Source organism: Alosa pseudoharengus, unplaced genomic scaffold, assembly GCF_046254945.1.
Source record: "Alosa pseudoharengus isolate Yale_2024_CS ecotype anadromous, Long Island Sound unplaced genomic scaffold, YU_APseudo_1.1 YU_APseudo_1.1_scf_4, whole genome shotgun sequence".
In the NCBI taxonomy this organism is placed as follows: Eukaryota; Metazoa; Chordata; class Actinopteri; order Clupeiformes; family Clupeidae; genus Alosa; species Alosa pseudoharengus.
In genome coordinates, this window is record NW_027468774.1 from 29,789,353 (window position 1) to 29,817,352 (window position 28,000).

At 44.8% G+C, this 28,000-nt stretch overlaps 1 protein-coding gene across 1 annotated transcript; it reads left to right on the plus strand.

Moving 5' to 3' along the window:
- Positions 1-48: 48 nt before the first annotated feature.
- On the plus strand, positions 49-28,000 carry mapk8ip3 (mitogen-activated protein kinase 8 interacting protein 3). Its single transcript, XM_076265792.1, has 33 exons — positions 49-1,034; positions 3,845-3,965; positions 4,347-4,417; positions 4,535-4,620; positions 6,925-6,976; positions 8,500-8,725; positions 11,504-11,606; positions 11,878-11,996; positions 12,918-12,929; positions 13,618-13,635; positions 14,338-14,395; positions 14,684-14,836; positions 15,328-15,385; positions 15,762-15,913; positions 16,117-16,173; positions 16,461-16,631; positions 18,221-18,347; positions 19,346-19,396; positions 20,202-20,288; positions 20,846-21,001; positions 21,546-21,711; positions 21,987-22,193; positions 22,342-22,531; positions 23,167-23,286; positions 23,657-23,737; positions 23,885-23,952; positions 24,142-24,290; positions 24,629-24,800; positions 24,981-25,094; positions 25,362-25,400; positions 26,055-26,219; positions 26,494-26,640; positions 26,733-28,000. Exons 1-33 carry the CDS (start codon positions 729-731, stop codon positions 26,852-26,854), a joined length of 3,924 nt encoding a protein of 1,307 aa, XP_076121907.1. The 5' UTR covers positions 49-728; the 3' UTR covers positions 26,855-28,000.

The following is a 28,000-nucleotide window of genomic DNA, read 5'->3' on the forward strand; positions in this document are numbered from 1 at the left end:
CGAGAATCCTGACCGAACGAGCTGCGGAAACGGCACCGCGAATAGCCCACCGCTGCCGGAATCATCGGACTGGAACCAAAATTATCTCTCAGATAAGGGCGTTTTAAGGCTCTAAGATTCTTGATTGGAATTGGAAGCAGCAGGACCAACAACATCTATTTATTTGAGTCTATTTATTTATTATTTATTTGGTCGTCCATTGATTTTTTTTCGGGCTGTAATGGCTGGGCTCTCGGGCTGCGGCTGCTAAGCGGCAGGTGCATTGTCGAGGACATGTCTGTGTGTGATGGATTTTGCCTCGCCACTGAGATGATGGATCTGCCGGAGCCGACCGGAATTCACCTCATCCACAACCGAGCCTTCGATGGGTGAGAAATCTTAAATCGGGGCGCGTCTGAGACCTGTGGCCGAGGCTGTGTCGCAGGAGAGCGGGTAGGGGAGGGTGGTAGAGACACTGGAACGAAAATAAATAAAAAATCAAGCAAGCAGTGGGAGAATACAAACTATTAGAGCTGTGTAATACGTATGGGACCAGGACATGGAACACAACAGGGCCGCATTTTAACGATGACATTACGTTAAAGGCGTTTGGCACGGATTATTCGCCCTGCAGAGGGGTCGATTGGATGAAGTATACATCTTGGTTCATCTCCTGTCTGTTCTTTTGCCTTGGTTTAACCGGGTGATTTCCTACTAGCAGTTAAGCACCACTCCGTTTAACCGCCACGATGATGGAACTACAGTTGGATGAGGTGGTGTACCAGGATGACTACGGCTCCGTATCCGTGATGTCGGAGCGCGTGTCAGGCCTGGCCAACAGCATCTACCGGGAGTTTGAACGCCTTATTCACAGTTATGACGAGGAGGTGGTAAAGGAGCTTATGCCTCTGGTAGTGAACGTTCTGGAGAACCTGGATGCGGTATTGACAGAGAACCAGGAGCACGAGGTCGAGGTAGAGCTCCTGAAGGAGGATAACGAGCAGCTCATCACGCAATACGAGCGCGAGAAAGCGCTCCGCAAACAGGCAGAAGAGGTGAGCAACATCACATCACGGACTGGTTTTGTTTAGCTTGCATTATCGGAACATAATCCGCCTGTTGCTGATAATAGTGTTGTATTAAAATTCTAATAATCTTAAATAGACATATGAAACGGATACAGTAGAGATTATTTGCACTTTACAGGGCGTTTATGAGGTAGCCTATTATAAAAAAATATTGCCCACAGTAGACTTCAGCTATATTTGCCTTTGTCCTTCTGGATATCCATGCACACACACAACACACACAGGCACACTCACACACCGGCACACACATATCCACACATATCCACTGAGGACAGTCCTCCTCTGCACTGTTGGAGATTAGGTTTCTGACAGTGCAGTGCATCTCTCAGGATTCAGTGCCTGTCGCTCACTTGCTCAGTGCAAAATCACACCAACTCAAGGTTACAATTAGAAGTCCCTGTCAGACCACATTCACAGACATAAGCATCCTTCATAGTCATAAACAAGCACACTACTATAGACTTTAGGCCTACACTTAAAGATGAAGACAAATGTTGCACTGTTAACTAAACACAGAAACACAAACAAACTCACAGCAATCAGAGAGCAGCCACACATCTGTCCGACTTCAATTCTGACCGTCTGGTGTGAACAGATGCATTTTAAACCCTCAAAAGCCTTTTCCAAACACCAGGGATACTCCAACTGATTCACAGGGGGCAAAAGACCCCACAGTCTAATCCAAATATGCAAGATCATTATGAGAATTTCCTATATTATCCAGTTGTGACTTGTTTTCCTAGTTGTCCCAATGTGAGTTGGTTGGAGGGTGTCTGATATTTGTTTTGGATTTTATAAAATCAGAAACAAATTGTATGAAAGAAGAACTAGATATACATTAGTTAATAAGCCAGTAAAGGTGTTGTTTCTCTGTGTTGGTTTCTATCAGTGAATCCTGTCAGTACTGGCAACGTTTGCTGACAACGTTTGCATTGTCAATCATTTTTGCACAATTGCATTATAATCTGGCTACATGTTGAAGATACCCCTACACAGCGAGCACAGTGCATAACTTGTTGTTGGTATATAACATTGATATTGTCCAATGCATGTGTAATATTATACTTTTTTCATTTTTTCTAAGTTTAACATTATTTCTAAGTTTAAATATGAATAGAATATTTCTCAGTATCTTTAACAGGTCTTCCTTCCTCTGTTGATATTGAAATAGGCCTGTGGATTCATCATACATAATCCTTGAAAAGTATGCAAAGGTGTTTATTTACTTTGGGTTGTAAAATGTGATACTTTTATTGTAGGCAAAATTCTGGTGACCCAAAGATTGTGTAAAAATGTAAAAATAGCTCAAAGGTCTACCACTATTGTATAGCCTAATGTGCGTTGGCATCACAAGGATTGTTCGGAGTTCATGAAATCTTTGCGGGGGAATCTTACATGTGTCAGAGTGTGTTTGGGGTATGGAAGGATGAAGTGAGGCGAGGACAGATTCAGATCTGACAGGGTTTGTTTTGAGTGTGGAACCCTGTTGTGAGATGGGGGATGGGTCAGAGAGAGAGGGTGATTATGGGAAATCAATAACAGACAGGGAGAGGGCAGAGCTGTAACCTGATTCTCTTAGGAGACGCTGCAGGGAGAAACAGAAACAGACAGAGAAAGAGAGATGGAAGGAGGAGAGCGCTCGGAAGGCAAAGGGAGGGAGGGAGGGAGGGTGGAAGGGCGGGAGGAAGAGATGGAGAAACAACATCTCCACCCAGAAAGCCAGCAGCACATTGTGATTTCCGGTCCAGAGGGATTAGTGAAGTAATGAACGTGATACAGCAAACAATCTCTCTCTCTCTTTCTCTCACTCTCTCTCTCACTATCACTACTTCTCTCTCTCTCTCTCTCCCTGTCGTTTTCTCTAAAAGAGAGAGATGTAAATTGTGTCATGTACGTTTAAATGAGTATTAAGTTATTTACCGGTACTCACCTCAAATGTTCAAAACACAGACAGTTCTGTTACTCAGATGTGTGTTAACATATGCCATATTTGTGTTATTCAGTATTTATTCTATTTATGGGGTTGTTGGCATGGATCAGTGTTTGTTTGTTTGTTTGTTTGTTTGTGCATACAGCAGTTGCTGCCATTTGTCCCTCTTGCTGCTGTGCGTGCAGATTATAGAATTCCAGCAGTTTCTCAGTAACTACAAAACTACAGAAAAGGCCCTTTGTGCTGCTGCTAAACTCGAAGCTCTAAGTCACTGTGTGTTTGTGCCTGTGTGTGTTTGCTCCTGAACACTGTTTGTTTCTTTCTCTCTCTCTTTCTCCCTCCCTGTATCTCTCTCTATCCTCTCTGTCTCTGAGTCTTCTCTGTTTCTGTCTCTCTTTCTGGTTTGCTGTGTACGTTTGTGTTTGTCTCCGAGCAATGTTTGCGCTCCTGCTTTACGCACCAAAAGTCGATAAAACCGTGACTCTATATGTTTAGCGTGTCTGTCAATTTCAAATTCATGCTTTTTAGGTGGTCACAAAACATGACAGAACATTTGATTTTCCATGTAGGATTGTTTGCTCACCTGGATTGCTTGTACAGCACAAAGTAATGCATTACACTGGTCATTTCAAGCCATTCAGACCAGTTAAGCAAAATCTGTAATAGCAGCAATAGGTACAGTTTCTCTTGAAGCAAGGTATAGAGGATACTATACTATACTTCATATTACATAGTAATAAAATGGTTATCAGTAAAATATGTTGTTGAAAAAATCACATGATTGAGAATTTGATGGTAAGGAAATAACATAATGATTTTGTTCCGCATGTGTGTGGGTGCGTTGTAGAAATTTATAGAGTTTGAGGATGCTTTGGAGGCCGATAAGAAGGACCTACAGAGACAGGTGGAGTTCCTTGAACTGCAGGGAAAGCAACTTGAAGTCAAGAGCAAGAACTATGCCGACCAGAGTGAGTAGACAGATACTTTAACTCAAACACAAGATAGACAGACAGACAGACACACACACACACACACACACACACACACACACACACACACACACACACACATACACAGAGAGAGAGAGAGAGAGAGAGAGAGAGAGAGACACACACACACAGACACACACACATACAAATGATCATACAAGCAATCATGCTTCAAGCTACTTCCCTTCACATATTTGTCCCATTGTTTACAGACATCTTTGACACACTGCACATGCTCATGTATGCACAAACATAAAACAAAACAAATTCATCAAAAGAGCAGAGCACTTTGATTCAATGTATGCCATATTTATGTCCGTCCATAATGTTTCCATTTCCTCTTCCTTCCCTCTTGTGTAGTATCTCGACTGGAAGAGAGGGAAGGTGAAATGAAGAAAGAGTATAATGCCCTACACCAGCGTCACACGGAGGTGAGCTTCAGTTTGCTGGGCCCGATTTTTTTTAGCAAGGTCTCAGCAGTCTTGTTCCTAGTGCTAGTGTTCTGACCTGAACCTTGACCAGTGTTTGTGGATATGTGTGTTTGTCAGATGATCCAGACGTATGTGGAACACATCGAGCGTTCCAAAATGCAGCAGGCTGGAAGCAACCAATCAGAGAGCACAGGCAGCCGAACGTGAGTACCTTTTGGGCGCACACACACGCACACACACATACACACACACACACACACACACACACACACACACACACACACTCACACTCACACACACACACGTAAAATGGAAAGAGATAGAGAGCATGACTGAGAGGAAGAGAGAGAGAGAGAACAAAAGAAAGAGAGAAAGAAAGTAAGAGAGGAAAATAAATTTTCATGAATTTGGTCGTCCTAGAGATGGTGTTGCTAAGTGCTACATGATGCGGCCTGGCAGCGACTGATAAGCCTGTCTGCTCCCTTCAGGCCCATCATCCTCTGCTTTTGTTTCTTATGTAATGAATCATAGTGGCACTGCATTCTCTTCTGGCTCATTTGCTTTTCAAGAAGCTGTTAAATAACAACACAGTTGCAAGTCATGGTTGTAGAAATCCTGTCCACTGATGCACAATCAATTTCCCCAATATTGGATACATATCTGCATGTGTTTGTACCATTTTCAGAACTACGAATGGCTACCCTGAAGAAGTAGGGAAAGGCTATGGCTACTTTTTGACCTTATGCTGGTTGACTTATTTCAAGCACTGTTATGCTCCTGAGATTTTTGAGTGCATTATTGTGTGTATACCATACAGAGGTGCAGATCAAAACTGAAATGTGAAAACTGTTTGAAAATGATTTAGATGATGGCAGATGTTTTAGTATTTCTTTTGCAGTGCTTCAACCCCTCAGTGCTGACTTGGTTGGGTTAATGTACATGCAGTGCTATTTGGACCAGTGTCCAGATTTATATATTGAGTGGGGAGTTTGATGTGATACTACAGCTTATAGCATCATGCTGTAAAGGAGAAGTCCAGCCATTTTTCACATAGAGGTGAGGTTACCTTCTTGAGGTTACCGAGTACGAAAGAAAAAAAAATTAATCGTTTTTACCAGCTCGAATTGCTAGTTCCAACAGCTAAAGCAGCCAGGCAGCTATAGTGCTACACTCTGGGGGCATGAACATGGGGGCTCACTCGGTGACCTTGAGAAACGGAGATCTATGTGAAAAATCGCTGGATTTCTTCTTTAACCCATTTACTCCTAAAATGCCTGCTAAAAACGCCTATAGAATCCTATGGCATTTTAGACTAAATAGCCTTATTTCCTGAGGGTTTTCTGAAAACATACTATAAATTGTCAACGTTTACCAAAATTTAATATCTAAGCCTCTGTAGCACCTAGAAACATGACATAAAAAGCATGCTGCACTACGCAGCATCCAGCGGGAGGGTCAATGTTGCGCTACGCAGCATCCAGCGGGAGGGTCAATGTTGCGTCATGCAGCATCCAGCGCGAATGGGTTAATTGTCGGACATTAGGTGAAGGCAATTCCATTGAATGCTATGATAGCAAATGTAGTATTTTGCAAGGGTCTTTATGAAAGAATCTCTGATACGCAGTACCGTACCACTTGCTGTATCTTTAAAATCCTTTAAATTGTATGAATTTATAGGTGAATATCTGTGCAGTATTTAGGATTTTTCGGTTTTTCATTTGTTTGTACAAAGTACGTTAAATGCTGGTTCGTTTGTTGCATTTAGGTGTTATCATGCTATATCATTTAATAATATGTTTTGGCTGTGGTGTTTTGCAGTATGTAGTATGTGTTTACTAATATGTGTTTTATGTAGGCTACATAGTGTATGTTTGTTATGTTGTATGTATGTGGTATGTGTTGTATATACGTATGTGGTATGTGTGTAGTACGCTTCTAACTTCCATCTCTCTGGTCCATCTCTCTGTGCTTATATGGCTTTGTATGTTTCTACAGTCACCGCCACAACAACTGGAGGAAAAGGTAAACCTCCCACAACCCTCTGCATCCCTGCTATTTGACCCAATGAAAGCAACCCTGACCCTGTGGCCTTCTAAATCCTTCCCTCTCCAATACTAATTAGGCTTGTCTATACCCGCAGAATAACAGAGTCCTGCCTATTTTTCCTCCGGTGGTGCACATGTTTGTTTCAGTGTGCGTGTGTTTTACTTCTGTTACATGTAATCTTTCTCTCTCTTCATCCTTGTGTGACCCTGTTAACCGTGTCTTGTGACTGACTGAGTGATCGTGAAACTTGGTGCGCTTCTTCTGACTTTTTGGCTCTTTTTCTCTCTTTTTCTCCTCAATTCCCCTGTCACTTCATGTATTTCTCTACCATTCTCCCCCTTCCTCTTCTCCCTCATTCTGTTTCTCCCTCCTTTTCTCTTCTCTTGGCTTTCTTTCTCTCCTCCTCTCATCTGCTCATCTCCCTCACCCTTCTCTCTCCCTCTCTTCCTCTCCCTGTGCAGTAAAGCGGAGCGTCCTCCATCGCTGAGCCTGTACCCCTGTGGGGATGGGATGGTACGTGGGGGTGCCGGGGGGGTGAGGATGCTGCCTGACTGGCAGGGTGGTGACCTCGGTCGGCACAGCTTCACGTCCGGCTACCAGGTGTGCTAGATAGACACGCCTCCGGCCCTCATCGCCCCAGGAGGGAGGAGCCCAAGCCACACTCACCATGACTACCACCACCAATATGTGCACATCACACCCCTCCACTCACGACCCTGTTGGTGTCAGAAAGGGGATTTGAAATCCTATGACTTAGTAATCATATGAAACGTGTTAAAAACAACACAGACAGTAGCAGCAGGTTGACATGTTGACACCAGCAGGTCAGTGGGGAAAGGACTTCATCCCATCGTTGGGCATTCACTGTTTTTTGTTCTCAAGTGATGTCTGCTGTTCGTGTCTATTCAGACGCTGGTGGCAGAGTTCTCCCATTAACACAGGGACATGTGTCAGCCATCCAGTGTGATTTCAGAGTAGAAGCCATGCAGGCCCACAGCGCCATGCTTGTGTGGAAAGTCACTAAAAATACTCTCACTGTCTGTGTCACATGATTACATCCCACTGTCTGATAAGTCACTATGTAACATATCATGACATATCAAATTCATTTCGAGAAAACAAAAAAAAACAGGAGAAAATACTGGAATCTTTGTTGTCCCGGTAGATAATCCACCACACCTTGTCCTCAACAATGCAAACCCTAAGCAGTTTGCTGTTTGATACTTTCAGGTGAGCCACGTAAAATTACATCACAGCAGTATCTGAGGCCTGAGGTATTGTGTGGTCTCATACCAGACCCATAGAATAAAACCCACAGATGTCTGCTTTGTCAGAGGCTAAATATTGTCTAGTTGTAATAGCCTTTGTCTGCTAGCGTTTTACATAGACTCAGACATGAGCCTACTGGTGTTCTAATGTAATTTTGCCCACTCAGTTCAGTTCTCGCTCTCCCGCATATTTTTGCATTTGTGGATCTATTCAAGCAACAAGAGATTTATACTGAGATCAACACTTGTACAACTCGTGTAGACGGCCCCTCAGTCTGAAACTTGTTGATGTATACTAAGAACCTTGTTTGACTTGAGAAAACCTGTAATAGGACCAGACCCACTTACTGATGGCACTGGATGAAATGAAAGCAGTGGAGGGGACTTCCCAGGAGTGCCTCATGCCACTCGTCTGTAAAACGTCTGCATGCGTCTGTGATCTAACAGAATGGTGTGCCATCTCATGCCCCAACATGGCCTTTGTCATCAGGTCACATGACTCTGAGTGGTCTCAGTCCTGTGTGCTAACAGAGCTTGTGACATGTGGTCTTTGTCACGTGTTTTTTTGTGTCCTGAAGTTAGAAGTTAATTGTAGTGTTTGCATGCTGTGTCATAGAATTGATATGCCAAGGCTACCTCTTCAATTGTAAAATTTAAATTGTAATTTGATTGTTACTTACTGATTTCTATGTGCTGAGGATATGTCTGAATACCTTTATGTATGGCTTAGAGGTGTGTGTGTGTGTGTGTGTGTGTGTGTGTTATCAGGACGGCTCAGAGTCAGATTCCGTAGCTGCGACCCCTAGCAGCGGTGGTAGCAAGTCCAACACGCCCACCTCCTCGGTGCCCTCGGCCTCAGTGACCCCCCTAAACGAGGTGCTGGTGTCGGCCGGAGAGTTGGATGGCCACCGGGGAAGGGGCAGGAAGAGTGCCAAACGACTCAGCAGGAACATGGAAGTTCAGGTCTCCCAGGAAACCAGGAACGTCAGCATTGGTGAGTCAGAGGAAAAAGATGAGTGAGAGAAATAGACAGAGAGAAAGAGAGAAAGAGTGACAAAGCAAAAAAGATGGGGTGACTAGAGCTGACGTCTGATATGGGTTGTTCTGATGCTAGAAATGTCAAGTGCATCATCCCCATGATTCTCGCCTGAGATAACTAGCCCTTAGGACATACCCAAAGAGTCCAACCGGGGTCATATATTTTAATATTAATATTATTATTTAAAAAATACACACTTTCCATACTCAAGTAAAAGTACAGATACATAGGTTACACTTTACTTGACAGTATCGACATATGAGTGACATGACACCGTCATGAATGTGTCATTAACAAGTCATAAACGTTTATGACATAACGCTTCTGTTATTAGTGACATTCGGGTTTTTGTCATAACAAGTTAGGGTTAGGATTAAGGTTAGAGGTTAGGATTAGGATTAGGGTTAGGATTCATGTGTCATGATAGTGTCATGTGTTCATGAAAGTGTCATGTCACTCTTATGTCAATGCTGTCATTTAAAGTGTTACCGATACATCTTTACTCAAGTGACACTCAAGCCTACAAAGATATTCCAATTTAACAAATGTATCTCATTATTATTTTACTATTTCACTGTCCCTATGGTGTTTCATAAAAACGTTGTTGCCATCTCAGCCAAGAATGAACTTGCAGACAAACAAACATTATTATCAAGGTACTGTCACTGGTGGAAAAGGTCTAATAGGAAACATTTTTCATTTATTATCTTTTTTTTTAGGATAAGCAAATGACAAAACAAATAAAACATGTTGTCTGTACATATTCTGATAAAGCACTGGATTTGGTGACCCCCCCCCCCCCTATCGTAACCTTTGTTTTTAGGGCTGCCCCTTCATATCTTGCAAAAGCAACCCTGTTGTTTTTGTTCCACTGTTATTGTCCCATCCATTTAGGTTGAATTCAGCCTTGATGTTGGGAAGGCATGCAATGAAGTGAAATAAAAAATAATGATATCTCTCTTCATATTCATTAAAAACACACTCCAGCAGTTTATTAAACCCATTCAACTCTCTCTCTGTTTCTCAAGTGTATACTCAGAAAATGTTCATGAAAAAAAGACCCTAATGGCCTTATAATGCCATAAATGTATCTTTACACCTACTTCCTCATTTTGGGAGATTGAGATCCATCTTGACCTGCCCCCTCTCCATGCACTCTTCACCTGCTGCTGCGTTATGCTTATGTCACAAGGTCACCGTTTTGAACATTTTCTGTGCAAAAACGAGGCTAAGGTGAGAAACTGAGTTACCCCACTGTAGCTATACTTTCTGTAGCTCTACAGTGTCACATACAATTTGAGCTGCTCTGATAGTAATCCCGGACGAAAAGCCTTGAGTCTTTACCAATAATGTTCACGATGATAGATGTCAAAAAATGGGCTGAAGAAGGAAATCAGATCCAGAGATAAGTACTGATTAAATAATAAAGAATATAGTAATTGGATAGAGGGCTACATCACCGATATAGAAGGTAAGTGAACGATTGGTGCGCTATCTGAGTAAACGTCAAAATATGGTACCTCACTTTAATTTGGCAATCTATAGCCGACGGATGTCTGTGTCTTGTGGGAAACTATGTAAAAAGAGTTCTTTGGTTTCTGTCATTGGAAAGAACTACAGTCTGGTACACAGCAGTAAGCCACTACTCGCTTCTCTCACAGCAACTTTTCAAACTTTCTGCCACCTCAGCCTCGTCGCGCAGAAATATTCAAAATGGGGACCACGTGACATAAGCGTACTGACTGGCTCAAGTTCTTCCTAAAGTACTCAGGATTCGTTCACCACCTGAGAGTATGGCCATGTCCACACATAGCCAGGTATTTTTTAAAACTGAGATTTTTGTCCGCATTTTGGCCTTTCGTCCACACGAGGACTCTGTGGTCAGTGACTGAAAACGGATATTTTTGAAAACTCCGGCCAAAGTGGAGATTTTTGAAAACTGTTTCAGTGTTTGCATGTGGACAGAGGAAAACAAAAAAGGAGTTTTTGGATTGTGATGTTGTCAATTCTCCGATTGGCCAATATTGCCATCTATTTAATTGACGTGTTCTTGACAGCCTTCAATTGCTGTTTTGGGGTTTTGGGAAAAATCTCAGTTTTTAAAGATACCCAACCACGTGTGTACATGGCCTGTGGTTGCTCAACCACAGATTCAAATCTGTAATCCTCGGCCATAATATTGACTGCTTATTTCATTCATATGTATTGTAAAATATAACAAACATCTTACAGACATGTTAAGAAGGTCAAGTATTTATACTTTGTCACTTAATAACCTCTGAAAAGTGGTTAGCCAGCAGAAAATGTCATTCTGAACAACTATTAGTTAACAACTATTTTTAAGTTTCTCATCAGCTGTCACTAATGTCTATGCCCTGAAGAAATGTGGGTCTGCATTTGAACAGTGGATCTTTGGATGAAATACCGTTGGACAGGGGCAGATATGTTTGGCTGACCAGTCTCCAGACAGCTAAACCCAACCAAAACTGATGGTTGTAGCTTAAACAGGATGATAGCACCATCAACACTAAAAGATAGGTATATACTCAGTTGTAGGTTTCAGTTTGATGGTAAATGTGTGTAGGCAACCATGGGCAGGATTATAAGGATGAATGTATATGGGGTACAGCTGCAGTAGAAGTGAGTGTGTGTGACTATGGGTAGCAGTGATGAATCAGTGTGACTGTGTGTGTGTGTGTGTGTGTGTGTGTGTGTGTGTGTGTGTGTGTGTAGGTATGGGCAGCAGTGATGAGTGGTCTGAGTTCCAGGAGATCATTGACTCTACTCCAGAGCTGGACATGTGTGTGGATCCACGAGTCTATGGAGGAGGAAACAGGTGCTGACAACATACACAAACACACACACACACACACACACACACACACACAGACATGTGCACAAACACACACACACACAAACACACACATACACACACACACAGACATGCGCGCGCACACACACGCACACACACGCACACACACACACACACACACACACACACACACACACACAGTCACATACATGTATACTGTATATATTGATGATTGAACTGCACAAGCACAGTATTTCTTCACTCACAGTAAGCATTATGCAAATAATTTCTCCAGTCCATCTCAGGGCATAGTGAACGAGGCCTTTGGCATCAACACTGACTCCCTCTATCACGAGATCAAAGATGCCAAGTCCGACATCATTGGCGACGTGGATGCAGGCGCCGAGCTGCTTGGTAAGTGACAGACATGGAGGAAGATGACACAAGACAGGAGGTGGACTATCCAGGCAATGCAGTACATTTACACAAATTTGCACTAATTTAGAGCAACAGACATTTAGAGCAACGTTTTTATGAATAGCAGAGATTCTGACCCAGTTGTGAAGTCAAAAAATCTTAAAAAGGGAAATATGAGAGCCTGAATTTTGTCACCTCTGAGTCCATTTTGGTTTTTGTTTCCTAATAATACTAGTAGGACTTGCTGTAGGAGAACACTGATCTGGAATCAGTAGCTGTAAATGCCATGATGCTTTACGAGCTGCTAGCTTACTTTTACCAGCAATTCCCTGATCGGTTAAACAGTGGTCAGATGATTTTGCATGTGATGAGCAGACAATACAATCAGCAGCGCCCGATCATTATGGCTTTGACCTTTCGACCCTTGACATGCATGACCCCTGCATGATGCACACGCTGCAAATTTTGCACACATTCCCTGCTACAAAGACACCTGGGAATTAAGACTGGCTGCCAAGTCCCTTTCCTTCCTCACTTTAGTCACAATCTTAATCAGTTTTTGATTAATTAGGGAATTTATTTTTATTTTCAAATTTAATTTAGAGTAATTAGTGAATTTATTTCTTAGTTATTGTTTTTAACTTGTTTGTTTGTTAGCAGATTATTTTGTGTTGGCAACAGGTATTTTGTCTTTTGTCTTTAGGTCCGATATCAAGCAGCTGCATTTGTATGATTTAATTTGCAATACAATTTCAAATACCTTTCGCCCTCCTCCATTTCCCTTAGGAGCCTTTTTGTTTGTCATCTTAGTGAGATGGCATTAATTATTATTTTGATCGGTCACTTCCCTCACATTGACCCTTGACCTGTTCTCTGTGCTTCCTTTTCCATGTGTGCTTCTGCTGGCCACGGCCCTAGGGGAGTTCTCAGGTGTGTATCTTCACGGCTTTTTTGTTTGTTTCCTTTTGTTCAGCCTCCCACACCAGCTCACAGTGTAATGGCAGCCCACATGTCCTGCTGAAAACACACAGACTCACGCACACACACACCACACACACACACACACGCACGCACACACACACACACACACACACACACACACACACATACACACACACACACACTATACACATACACACACTACACACACACACAAACACACACACACACACACACACACACACACACACACACACACACACACACCAAAACGTGACAGAACTAGTGTGTGTGTAACAGAGAAAGAAGAATGAGATATAAAGTGCAGCGCTTGTAGTGTACGTGTGGATCAGAGTAGGAATGTGTGTGAGTGTGAGAGGCTGTTTTTAGAGACTGTTGTATGGTTCTCTAGTAGAAGCGCTGCCCTTTTTAAATCTCTTTAGCTTCTTTGTACACCCTCTAACTGGTGTTTCTTCACTGTCCTTTCTCTTTCTCTCACCCTCTCTCACTATCCCCCAATCCCTGCTGCTTCTGCTCTGCATTGGGGCTTGTCTTTTTGCTCTTCCCAATCCACCCCCACTCTCTCCTCTCTCTCCCTACCCTCCCTCTCTCTCTCCCTCTCTCCCTCTCTATTCCCTTTATCTTTGCCTCTTTGCCTCTTTTCCTCTGCGTCCCCTAGTGCGAGATGATTTCTTCGGTAAGGCTTCATGCAGTTCCTCAACCTCACCACTGAACTTTTGTCTGGAGTTTGACCCCATCCTGTGATGTCACTTCCCTGCCCATTGATTCAGCTTTGGCTGTGATATCATTACCCAAGTTCCCTATGGGCTTTGCTGCTATTCTTTTACTTCACATTATTTCACTTTTCAGTGCTTTTGTGAGAGACTTGTGTTTGGGATATGTGTTTTTCCTTGTTTCTTTGTGTATGCTACAGATCTACAAAAGCACACATTTACATTAACATTTATATTTATTAATTTAGCTGACGCGAAAGTGTAAGTCCAAAGTGACTTACAAACACAATAGGGAGCAATCAAGGGAATAGGAGACCAACTGCTTAAGACACTCCAAACAGAAATCCCTGGAACATGCAGGATTTATTTATAAATGTATGTCCCAGGGATATAACTAGGGAACTTTGTTCTTAAAACATCGGGCTAACTGTGTTTGATTAACTGCATCGCGTGATGATCGCTTTATTTTCTATTTGGGCTGTTTGTGCTTCCACTCCCCTCCTCACACTGTCTTCCACTACTAGTCTACACTCAAGAGACAAACAGGCTGTGTAAGGATATGCGTGTGGATTCTATATGCATACCTGAGGACCTCAGAACAATGAGCACATCTGAATGGTCCCCATAATCCTGCACAGAGCGCTGACTGTGACTCTCTCATACAGGGATGGGGAAGGAGGTGGAGAATCTGCTGACAGAAAACAAACAGCTACTGGAGACAAAGTAAGCCACAAATAAGAGCCAGGAAGCCTGGTTACGGCTGTATAAATAGAGCGGATGTAGGAGAGAGATTTGATTGGTTTTGTATGTTGACTGTTAACACTCCACAATGGTCATGGGTGGACATTGCATGAGTATGTGAGAATGGGTGTGTAGTGTAATTGCGTGGTCTATGTGTGTTATGTCGGATATGTTTGTGGGTGTGCACACATTTGTTTGTGTGTGTGTGTGTGTGTGTGTGTGTGTGTGTGTGTGTGTGTGTATTTTCACCATGGTGACTATCCTATGCAGGAATGCCCTGAACATTGTGAAGAATGACCTCATAGCTAAAGTGGACGAGCTCTCATCTGAGCAAGAAGTGTTGCGGGAGGAACTGGAGGCAGTCAAACAGTCCAAGAACAAAGTGGACGCCAGGGTCAAAGAGCTGGAGGAGGACCTTAAGAGGTGAGAGGTCAGGCATGAGTCACAAGCATGATACTCATGCAAGTGGGGTTTGAATTGAGATGCTGGCCAGATGATACCAAGAGAAATAAAACTAATCAAACAAAACATATTTTTCCACAGGCAATAGAAATATTTTCTTTCAGCCTCAGGCCAAGATTATAATTTTTTTTTTAAGTGTATTGGTGTGTGTATTTAGAAAACAATATTATTGTAATGATTTATTAAAAAAAGAATAACAGAGGAATATTTTTAACTAAAGAAACTGATTTGACTAATTGCAGCTAATTTTGGTTGTACTGTTGTACACATGACGTATGCTGTATACTTTAGTTTAAAACTTATAGTTTTATTGTCCAGTAATTTGGTTTTTATATTGCTTTTTATTGACCAGTAATTTCCATATTTAATGGATACGGTTTGTTCTATGACTGAAAGCCATGCTTGTTAGTCAAAACCTGTCTCTGTCTTTGCGTTTCTTCTTCACTCGTCAGGCTTAAGGCAGAGGCTCTAGGAGCGTCTCAGGATTCAAAGGATGAAGGTGGAGAAGATGTGAGTAAAAATCAGAAGCTCCCTTTCATACTAAACCCTCACTGCAAACCCACGTTATTTACTGTCCCAGAGCTAAACCTCTTACCTATTTGTTTGCCTGTCTGCTCTAGGCCTCCTAATCTGTAAAAAACCCTTGCTGACTAGACAATACTGTATAAACAGTATATCTAATAAAAAATATATATGTACAACATATATATTTTATGGCTCATAACCATACATAACAGTTGCTACGGTTAGCATAATGGCTATAGCAGTGCAGCACTAACCTGCCCTGTGCTTGTGTTGCTCGTGGCTGTGCTGTGCTGTGCTGTGCCCTGCCCTGCCCCTGGCTCTGATTGTTGCTCACGGTGGCTCTCTACTGGAATGGCAACAGTACTCGTCCCCGCTGCAGGACGGCGACGTGGCCATTGCCCAGCGGCGGCGCTTCACGCGCGTGGAGATGGCGCGCGTCCTCATGGAGCGCAACCAGTACAAGGAGCGGCTCATGGAGCTGCAAGAGGCCGTGCGCTGGACCGAGATGATCAGGTGAGCGAGGGACCCATCAGGGGTCACTCAAAGAAGGGCATGTGACCAATCACTACACGTCTTCAACACACCGATTACTACTTATTAGCAGACGCCTGTATGCGTTGAATTCGGATGAAAATGACTAATAAATGTTGAAATGCTTGTCAGCAGGCTCACTGCACCATCTGTGCGCTTTCTGTCTCTCCCTCTCCATTTCACAGAGCATCAAGGGAGAACCCTCAGATCCAGGAGAAGAAGAAATCTACCATCTGGCAGTTGTGAGTACCACGGGACAGCTTTGGTCTTTAAAAATGGGTGGATGAGATGCATCGCTTTGGTCCCATGGAGAGTAGCTGTTGCCATGTGAACATGCAGTATTATAGCCAATGGGAATCGGTGCACCTCAGGGAATGTGGGTGTTGGCTGCTGTGAGTCAGCCTCACTTAGAGACGATCAGGAGGGAAAAAAATCCTATTCTGTATAATAAATAAATTAAGCAATTACTGACTATGAAATGTGTCTTTTCTTCCTCTCTCTCTCTCTCTCTCTCTGCCTTTCTCCTCAGCTTTGCACGTCTCTTCAGCACCTCCTCCAGTCCTCCTCCTGTGAAGAGGCCCTACAGCAGCGTCAACATCCACTACAAGTCCCCCTCGCCGGCCAGCTTTAATCAGAGGCGCTCCCACACCATGTGCCAGATCTCTACGTCCAACCGCACACTTGAGTTCTTCCCCGAAGAGTGAGCACCCACCCCAGAGTCCTGTGCACCTTCTCTCACTCTCTGCTCACTCTCTACCTCAGCTCTTTCACATGTCCCAGAGAACACCACTCTCCTTTCTCTCTCCTTCTCTCTCTCTCTCTCTCTCTGTCTCTCTCTGTCTCTCTCTGCTCACTCTCTACCTCAGCTCTTTCACATGTCCCAGAGTACACTACTCTCCTTTCTCTCTCCTTCTCTCTCTCTCTCTCTCTGTCTCTCTCTGCTCACTCTCTACCTCAGCTCTTTCACATGTCCCAGAGTACACCACTCTCCTTTCTCTCTCCTCTCTCTCCTCTCTCTCTCTCTCTCTCTGTCTCTCTCTCCATTCCTCTTTCTGTTTTTCTCTTCAACTTCATGTATACTGTCCATCCCCTATCTGGTGTGTGAGTTTTGTATTGTTGTTCCCTCGGGTGTGCAAGCAAGGGAGAGAGAAGCACATCACCACCACCTCGTCTGTTTTCTCACTCAGACAAAACAGACCACATGCATACACCACATGCATCGACATGGTTTCTGCTATAATGACAATCATGCATCGAAATACAAAATAGGTCAGCCATTGTTGACATCTCTTCATGTTCTCGTTAGCTTCACATCATGTTCTATTGCACCCAAAAGGACGTAAGAGGGCCGAACAAAGATAACCATGGATGGAGCGTGATATATCACGCGAGGTAGCTCAGTTAAAAAAGAAATAGGGTCGGAGACATTAGAACACAGCGGTAGTCATGATAACAGCCGTGTGTCCTCCTCTCTTCTGATTCTGCTGGCTTTGTTGGCTTGCTGCTACGCTGATGCCACTTCATCTGTAGCAGATAAACAATGGCTGTCTGCAGGCGCAAAGTCATGCACACACACATACACACACTCTCTCTCACACACACATACACACACACACACACACACACACACTAACACACACACATGCACACAGATAGAGACACACACATATTCACACATTCATGCATATAGTATATACAGTATGTTCTCATATGTATCCAAATATGAGCTTAAACATTGATGCATGAAACATGCATTCGATTCATTCACTTCAGGTCATCAGGCATCCTGTTACTGGTCACCCACATGTCTGCAGGCAGTTAGTGAGTAGTTGCTTGCACTTCATGTTGTCTGTCAGTGTTGTCCACGATTAATCTTTGTCGTGTTGCACTTTCAGCCTTTCTCTCTCTCTTATTGCCTCTCCATCCTGCTACCTGTCTATCCTTCCATCTTTTTGCCTCTCTCTCTCTCCTTCCCTCTTTCATCTCTGACTTTGTTTTCCCACTCGCTGTCCTCCACGCTCCACCTCTCCTCCTCCCCTCACCATCACTCTCTCCTCTTGTCTCCCTCTCCTCCACTCCTTCTCTTTTCCCTCTCTGTCTCTCCTTCTCTCGCTCTTGCATTTGACTTGGCAACGGCTGGCTGCTGCGCTGCTCCGCTAACGCTCGGCCTCCTCCCTCCCTCCCTCCCTTCTCTCTCTCTCTCTCTCTCGCTCTCTCTCTCTCTCTTTCTCTCTCTCTCTCTCTCTCCGTCCGTAGACTGCCCAGTAACGGTGTTGCGTCTCTCCTCAGCGACTCAGCGCTGTCGGTGAGGCGTGAGCAGCGGCGGGAGCAGTACCGGCAGGTGCGCGAGCACATGCGCCGGGACGACGGGCTCATGCAGGCCTGCGGCTGGAGCGTGCCGCCCCGATACAAACAGGTACCGCTCGCACCCGAGACCAGAACCCAGAACCAACCTCACACCCGACCCGAGCCGACCACAACACCTGAGACCGGAACAGTTGAGTGTGATTGCTCCTGCCGTTAAGGTGCTGATACATTGGGCAACTTTTTGAGCAATCACACGACTGGTCGCCACTGATCTTTAAAGTTCTCCAGATAAATCTTGTGACCCACTATCAATGGGAATGGGCCAACATCAATATACATTATTAACAAGGGTCAACAGTAACATTGCCCAGCAACATTTCTCAAAAAGTTGCCTGGTGTATCATCACCGTAAGGGAAACCTTCAATCCTGGTCCCAGTGCTCTGGGGAGATCCCTGGCACCTTGTGTAACAGTGTGGACTGTGCTGCAGAAGGCACTATGTCAGCTGTGCCAGCACGCACAGTCAGTGTTCATAGATGTATGCTGTCTTGCTTAGCTTTCTGTCTAGCATAGTTTGCTCTTTGGTTGTAGTGTGCAGTATGCACACTGTTGCAGTGTACAATGAAGTAGTGCAGTTGGGTCCATTTGAGTGTTACAGTATATTGAAGTGTGCACAGAACTCACCCACTGTGTGCTCTGGGTTGAGAAGTGGAGAATAGTGGATGACTAGTAGAGCATAGGATAAGCCTGTTCTGTGAAACAAGGCCTGAGTATAGTTATGTCTGTTTGTATTCACTAATATGTAAGAGTTAGTGTAAGTTAGTGTGTCAGCCTTCAACACACATTTGTGCGCATCTAGAAGGGTCCGCTATGATAAGTGGTAGGTAAGTGTCATTGTGGCCTTATGATTTGGAGGTGACTTACCTCAGCGAGACATCTTTGTATACACCAAGGCCAGTGGCATGCGTGTGGTAGTGTGGTGACTGTGGCGAAATGGCAGGAAACCAAGAAACGATGACCTGCGGGGGCATTACAGCAGATGCTATGTGTGTAGCGGTTGCCAAGGTGACAGTGTTGTCGCCGTGGCTCTAACTGTAATCTCCCACAGACCGCGCCCCAGGCGGAAGGCACGCAGGACAGCCCCCTGAAGAGGCAGCAGGCAAGTGACACCCAGAGTCCCAGCATGCAACACTTACTTCGCCCCCCCCTTCCCCCCCCCCCTTTTCTCTTCTCTTCTGCCTTGGCCCCTTCTAAAACCTGACGCCCAAAACTCCTTCATTTATAAAGATAAAACCCCTCAATCCCTGAATTTGAGAGAATGCCAGAATAGGTTGCCAACTAACCCCAAAAGAAAACAAATTCTTCAGTAGGGAAAACTAAAAGCCTCAAGCTTCCCCCTTGTGACACCTTCTCCTCGTGGCTCTCCTAACAAAGCACTAACTCAGCTGTGAGCAGATTAACCACTGCGGCTCTCCTAGAGTGCCCCCGTTTGTACAACCGTGCATTGAGCTGTCCTGTCCCTACCACAGCCAGAACAATGGCACGTCACTCCTATATAGGTCATAATTATTTCAATTGTGATCGGCTTGATCTGCTAATACTTGAAAAATATAGGGGTCTGCCCACCGACACAAAAAGCTTCCCTACTGGCTCTTCTCTCTGTCAATCAAACTATTCCTTTTTTTTTTTTGTCTGTTCTTCTTGCGCATGTGTGAGCTGAAACCTAACCCCACTTAACACCTAACAGTGTTACATTTAGCCTCCACAGAGGAGTGTTCTCTGTTGGACACAAACCTGCATCTCAGTCGGCCCCCGTCTACCCCCTCTCGTCACGGGGCAGGGGTTTGGGGTGCTCCTGACAGGCAGAGTGGGGCATCTGGAGTGGACTCTGGTGTGTCAAGCAGCAGCCATTTGCAGTAACTGGTTGTAAGACCCTAACTTATGCCTGCAATGTCACCTTGCAGGCCAATGAGAAGGAGGACAACCGCATGAAAAACGTGCCAGTGCCTGTCTACTGCCGCCCCCTAGTGGAGAAAGATCCAAACAGGAAGGTAAACAAGTATAAGTCACACAAAGGCAGATTTTCTCAAGCCAATGTCATACACAGTATTGTGTAAAAAATCGAATTGCCAGATTCCCAGACGCACACACGCAGGCACATACACAAACACACACACACACACACACACACACACACACACACACACACACACGGTTCAACAATCGGCAGTTCCATGCAATCGGTCATCTAGTGGAGACTAAAGTGGCATTTGAAACTAAGATTTGCGGGGCTGCCTCCGCAGTTCCTACAGAAGTGAACTTTAAATGAATGGAGAATGCTGCATCTCCAGGCCCCACTGTGAGCAGAGGGGCTGCACGGAGCTCATTGTTACAGAATGGCCCACTGGCTTTTCTCAGCAAGCCCCAGCAAAACAAACAATCAAAACAAAGCACCATGCAAACACACACACGCACACACACACACACACACGCACACACACACATACACACACACACACACACACACACACACACACACACACACACACGCACACACACACACACACACACACACGCACAGAGACTCAGATGGGAATTTTTTTTGCAGCTGTGGTGTGCAGCAGGGGTTGATTTGACTGGCTGGAAGACGGCCAATCAGGACGCAGTACCTGCAAAGGCTCCAGCCAATGGCGCTGACCCACTGACAGCAGAGGAGGAGGGAGGCGAGAACAAGAGCGAGCACAGCTCACCGGAGAAGAAAAAGGTACGGCATCAACAGTCCACTCACAGGGCAGACCACTGGGGCTTGGCTAGTGAGACGACACCAAGGCTGAATCCACCTGGTTCATTTCCACACATCACATTTCCTCTACCCTACCCTGCCAAGGAGAGGCTGCCATGTCTTAACCACTTGCACAGATATCTGACAGAAGACATGCCACTAATTCATGTGAATTCAATTGTGGGATATTTGACCCCCCCACCTACCATCCTAGTAAACATTCATGGCTGGACCAGTGCTGGCCTCATCTGCCACGTGGAGTAATGCAATAGTCATTAGACCTCCAGTCATTGTCATTTATATTGATTTTGCCTCATTTGCCAACCAAAGTGTGTATGTGGCAAAGGACTTGCAGACGTCCAAACTAACATATCGCAAGAGTAGACTGTAGAAAAGCTCTTAACTCTCTTAACTGTTTGGCTCACCAAATATCTGTCAGTGGCCCTCTGTACCCAGATCTGATGCTCTTCAGGACTTTTGTGATAATCTTGTTTTTGATTTCTGTGTTTACTATGTCACACCTCAGCCTAAGGAGCTGCATGAGATGGACTCTATGAGCAGCCGCGTGTGGATCCTGACCAGCACTCACTCGGGCAGCAAGGTGGTCATCATAGATGCCAACCAGCCCGGCTCACTGGTCGACCAGTTTAATGTGTGTAACGCTCATGTGCTGTGCATTTCCAGCGTGCCAGGTTTGTGTGCCACACACACAGACCCACACACACACACACACACCCACACACACGCACATTTTCTTATACACAAGTGGCATACAACTGTCTGAACCCCAGCTCATAATCACACGATCCCATTAAATAACTACATGTAACAGAGTTGAAAATAACACCTGCAATAGTGAGGGTCGTCACACACAGTCACAGTCAACAAGTGAATGACATGTTTTGTATGTGTGTGTGTGTGTGTGTGTGTGTGTGTGTGCGCGTGCGCGCGTTGCGTGTTTGACCAGCTGCCAGTGATAGTGATTACCCAGCAGGTGAGATCTTCCTGGAGCAGCAGCAGCAACCACAGCAGGGTGAGGGCAGCAAAGAGGAGAGTGGTGGGGTGGAGGGCATGTTAGCGGGCATCACTCTGGTGGGCTGTGCCACCAACTGCAGCGTGGTGCGCAGCAACTGCTCCTCACGCACCGACACACCTGTCCTGGACAAAGGACAAGGTGAGTCTCCTCAGAGTCTGTGTGTGTGTGTGTGTGTGTGTATATGTGTATGTGTGATACTGATCAGTGTTCTGTGTGTTACTAATCTGTGTGTGTGTGTGTGTGTGTGTGTGTGTGTGTGTGTGTGTGTGTGTGTGTGTGTGTGTAGCCCCCACAGCTCCGGTGCTAAGCAGCAGGTTGGCCGTGTCCCAGTCGGCTGAGGAGGCCACCGAGGCCACGGAGGTGCCAGAGGAGGCGGGGCCTAACGAGGAAGGGGAAGAGCCCACTCAGACAGGGCCATTTACCGAGCACGTCTTCACCGACCCACATACGCACAGCACCGACAACAACACAAACAGGTGCACTACGCACAGCACAGACAACAACACAAAACAGGTGCACTACGCACAGCACAGACAACAACACAAAACAGGTGCACTACGCACAGCACAGACAACACAAAACAGGTGCACTACGCACAGCACAGACAACAACACAAAACAGGTGCACTACGCACAGCACAGACAACAACACAAAACAGGTGCACTACGCACAGCACAGACAACAACACAAAACAGGTGCACTACACACAGCACAGACAACAACACAAAACAGTTGCACTATGCACTGGCACTGCAGACGTGCACACATGAACATGTATGCCGAGACCAACAGACACACGCACACACTACAGCCCTCGCAGACAGAACACACATAAGTTATGTTTTGCTATAAAGCAGAAATCTACAACACGCTGAGTCTAGATTATCCTCAGGGCATTTCTGTGTGTTTCTCTTCCTCTCTTTCTCCGATTTCATATTCACTTCATTTCATATATCTGCTTGCTTTTCTCCATCTCCCTTGGTAATTCATTGTGGTATTATCCTTACCCCCCTCTCTCTGTCTCTCTCTATCTCTCTCTCTCTCTCTCTCTCTCTCTGTCTCTCTATCTCTCTCTATCTCTGTCTCTCTCTCTCTGCCTCTTTGTCTGCAGCCATGATGGTGGCCAGAAAGAGGAGGTGAACTCAGCTCCTGCAGACTCCCAGGAGGGGGGAGATGATCGCGCCGGGACCAGTGTAGCCCCCACTATGTGGCTTGGAGCCCAGAATGGCTGGTGGGTATGACACACACACACACACACACACACACACACACTTGCTCGCAAACACACACACACACACACATAACCCATTCATGATCATATACAGGATTCCTGTAACACACAAAAGTACACAAACTCAACCCCCCCCCCCAAAAAAAAAACAGATTACAAAAAATAAAACAATACCCATCATCGTCACCAAAAGTGAGTATGTTGATGATGTTGCCATTTTTGGTGTGTGCTACCACATCTCCAGCCAACTCCTCCGCTGTTAGTGCTGGTGTACTTCGCCTCTGTCCCATGTCTGAAATCAGCCTCTGTCTCTCTCTCTCTCTCTCTCTCTCTCTCTCTCTCTCTCTCTCTCTCTCTTCCTCTCCTTCAGGCTCTATGTGCATTCCTCTGTGGCCAACTGGAAGAAGTGTCTTCACTCCATTAAACTCAAAGACTCTGTGCTCAGTCTAGTGTAAGTGAATCTCCAGAACTGCAGTAGACAGTGTGTGTGTGTGTGTGTGTGTGTGTGTGTGTGTGTGTGTGTGTGTGTGTGTGTGTGTGTGTGGTTGTGTATACACTGTGGAGTGTGTTGACATGGATGCAATTCTCTGTCTCATAGGCATGTCAAAGGTCGAGTCTTAGTCGCACTGGCAGATGGAACTTTGGCCATTTTCCACAGGGCAGAGGGTAAGGGAGAGAGGTGGCATATGCCTCTATGTGTGTTTATTTGCATATGTCAATAATGTCAAATATATCTTTAGATATCATACATATTTTTACATTTTTGCATAGGTTGTGCTTTTTGTTAAATGTGATTATTTTGTGTGTTTCTGTGTATACGATTGTGTGTAATGGCTGTGATTTTCCCTTTCTTAGATGGACAGTGGGATTTGTCCAACTACCACCTGATGGACCTGGGCCGGCCCCACCATTCTATCCGCTGCATGGCCGTGGTACACGACAAGGTGTGGTGCGGCTACAAGAACAAAGTCCACGTCATCCAGCCAAAGAGTATGCAAATAGAGGTGAGTCATGTCAATGACAATGGCAGAGAGGACAAAGCGTCTTGTATTCACATCTTTCCCAAGCATCTTCCTCTTCTGGTCTCTCAAATTTGTTTTTGAGTGTCTTTTAACTCTATTTTTTTTTTGTCAAATTATAATCAGATACCATGATTGCTTTGAGCATTGTATACTGTAATGACAAACAGACAAGTGGTCGAAATAATAAAAGAAACATGCTGTGTTCACATGCACAAACAACATTCAGTAAAGTGCATTGAAAAGTGTTGATTTATTTTAGAACACTCACTCAGCCATGGTCTTAAACACCTCTCTCTTGCCTTCTTTTTTGTTCCTGTCAGAAATCCTTTGATGCCCACCCACGCAGGGAGAGTCAGGTGAGACAGCTAGCGTGGATCGGTGATGGCGTTTGGGTCTCCATCCGTTTGGACTCCACGCTGCGCCTGTATCATGCCATCACCCACCAGCACCTGCAGGACGTTGACATCGAGCCTTATGTCAGCAAAATGCTCGGTAGGGCAACCCTGCTTTACTCATGACACCTAAGAGACTAGAATATATTTGAGCACAATCATTGCACTATTTGAGAAAATGGTTAGTTGAACAATTTATTCTTAGAAGGTAAACTGAATATGTTTCTATTGCCCTTGACTAAAACACATGCCCATTATTTCTTGGCACTTTGATTGACAGGCACAGGGAAACTGGGCTTCTCCTTTGTACGCATCACAGCTCTCCTGATTGGAGGAAACCGTCTGTGGGTGGGGACGGGGAACGGTGTGATCATTTCAATCCCTCTGACTGAGAGTAAGTGATATAATACACTAGAAAACCCTGGTCAGACAGAGACACTCCAAACACTCCCCTTCAAACAGAGATCAATGATCAGCACTTCTCACTTTTCTTGCTTCTCTTCTCCGTATACCCTCTACTCTTTCTCGGACACTTTTCTCTCCTTCTCTATATTTGTGTCCGGTTGTCTCTTTCTATCATTCTGTCATCTTCCCGTCTGTGTCGTTTGACTGTGACTCTTATGCACCCCCCCTCTATTCCCTTCCTTCCTCGTGCCTGTAGCGGTAGTCCTTCATCGAGGACAGCTCCTTGGTCTGAGGGGTAAGTTTCTGGAGCTCTCCCTCCATTGCAGGCCTGGCCATTCTCCTTTCATCCACCTCATTTTCAGCCATTTAACTGATCAGTGATTTGATTTCAGCAGATCATGTTTTATATGATTTCATTCCTTTTTTTTTTGCATGACTGCAGGTGCATGTTGGTATTGTAATATGTATATGTAAAAAGTATTATGTTGTTTGCAAAAGTCTCAGTTAAAGGCAGTTTAATGATGTAAGCTAGCCTGTGAGAATGACCGCACAGTTATTTTCTATGTATTTTAGTTATGAAGAGCTATGCAACACAAACAGCAGAGTAAAACATGTTTTGGCTGAATATCATTTGTTTGTGTTACATTCCTCTTCAGCAGATTTAGAATTGCTTCTCTTACTATTATTTTTGGTCTGTTGTTTTTGTTTGGATGTTTGCATTTTCACATAGTGATGGTATCGGTTCAGTTTCTTTCTGTTTGTTATTACTACCGTTATTACTACCGTTATTACTCTATCATTCAAACTTCTCAGGTGTATGCTCTCCTAAGCACTGCAGTTTTTCTATGTAACATCTCAGTCCAGAAGTGGATGTGTGCTTAGATCTGAGCGACCTGACATTGTGTAGTATCTGGATGGGTCCTGATTGGCTGTTGCTTTGTGTTTGTAGCGAATAAAGTGTCTCCCACCTCTTCGGGGGGCGTGATCCATGTGTATGCCGATGACAGTGCAGAGAAGAGTAACGGAAGCTTCATTCCCTACTGCTCCATGGCCCAAGCACAACTGTGTTTCCATGGCCACCGAGATGCCGTCAAGTTCTTCGTGTCTGTTCCAGGTTAGTGTGTCATCTCTGTGACGAGTGGTTGGTATTCTCTATACAAGGTCTAACACCATAATAGGTACATGAAAAGCACAGTACTTTTAACGCAAAGTAAATAACTCAGTATTTTGAGGTGACCAGTTCATAATTAACATAGTTCTTAAGTATATAGACTATTAAAACAGGTGGATCAGTGCAGTTGACTTCTCTGTGTGTCAGATTTACAGCAACTTGTAAGTCCACACTCAATAATCACACTCATTATATCTATCCTCATTCATTCCAACAGGCAATGTGTTGGCCACCCTTAATGGCAGTGTGTTAGATAGCCCGTCAGAGCCTCAGGGGTCCTCAGCTCCCGCAGAGACGGAAGCCCAGAGTGTGCAGAATGTACTGGTGCTCAGTGGAGGGGAGGGCTACATCGACTTCCGCATCGGTGAGACCACACAAAAATGCTGCAGACACCCTCTGGAAAAGCTGAATGTAGCCTTCATACTTCATCTCCATCTCCCTCTGCTGTCCCTCTAGGTGACGGAGAGGACGATGAGACAGAGGAAGGGGAGGGTGGCGCCCCTCAGATAAAGCCAGCGTTGTCGAAAGCCGAGAGGAGTCACATTATTGTGTGGCAGGTGTCCTACATCCCAGAGTGACAAGACCCCCACCCTCTATCCCGCTTCATCCCACCTTGTAACTACCCATGATTTCCTATAACTACCCTGTACAACGTTATGATGGCCCAGTGCCCTGTAACTATACCCCTCTATCCTGTAACTACCTCCCCGATGCCTTGTATGTACCCCATTTATCCTGTAAGTACCCCCTTACTGCATTGTAACTACCCTCCAAATCCTGTACCTACTGTAAGCTCTGTAACTACCCTTTGGCCCCTCTATCTAGTCCTCGGCACATTTTAACTACACCCTCATTTACCAATGCCCTATACCTTGTATGTATTGATTCTGGTGGGAAACCAGTCCCCAAAGCACTGCTAAATCTCCCTTACTTCTCAGAACCTTTGTATTCCAAACTACTACAGCTGAAAAAAAGCCCTTATAAATAGCCAGACACCAGCCAAATATGGACGTGGATAACCTCTGAGGACAGCCCAAGGCCCCCAAGTCCAACAATCCCTCTCTTCCACACTGACCTCCTCATCTCATCCTATGACTTGATATTTCATTGGAAACCAGCTCACAGCTCACTGAATCACCCCGGACACAGGCAGCTGATTGGTTCAGATTATTTTTGGACAGGCTCTGATTGGCTGATAGGCAAATATATCCTGTTACCTGACTAGTTAGTACAATGGAGACAGTACAGTGTAAGTAACTCTTGCTTGAGGAATGAGAGATGGAGAGAGGCAAATGCAGGGGGGTTTGGCATAAAGAAACGTAACACTGGGGATGGACTCCATGGGACAAAATGAGACACATAGTAAGTCAGAGAGAGAGAGCAACAATTACAGTGACAGAGGCATATAGCAAGTGACAAATCGAGGGGAATGTGAGGGCATTAGCTAAGGCTGCATCTGCATTAGAGATCGGACCAATCAGAGATCGGACTCTTTGTCATCAGTGAGCTGTGAGAGCACTCATCCAATGACAACCTTCCCCCCCCCCCCTTCAAAGAGTGGCAGCTGGATGGAGGCCTACTGATGGTTGCCTGTTTTGAATGACAGCTGTCAGAGATGGATTTCCCTGCCTTGATGCTCTGTATGTAAACTCATCATTACTCTCTGTTCTCTTATCATTGTGGTTAAATATTAAATATTAAACATATTCGTGCAATGACAAAGA

What these genes read in the sequence shown, in the direction of transcription:
- mapk8ip3 (XM_076265792.1), top strand. Translation starts at nt 729, where the DNA reads ATGATGGAACTACAGTTGGATGAGGTGGTGTACCAGGATGACTACGGC. An exon ending in CTTGGAGCCCAGAATGGCTG is followed by an intron (nt 23,287 to 23,656) that starts GTGGGTATGACA and finishes CCTCTCCTTCAG; the next exon opens with GCTCTATGTGCATTCCTCTG. An exon ending in CTACATCGACTTCCGCATCG is followed by an intron (nt 26,641 to 26,732) that starts GTGAGACCACAC and finishes CTGTCCCTCTAG; the next exon opens with GTGACGGAGAGGACGATGAG.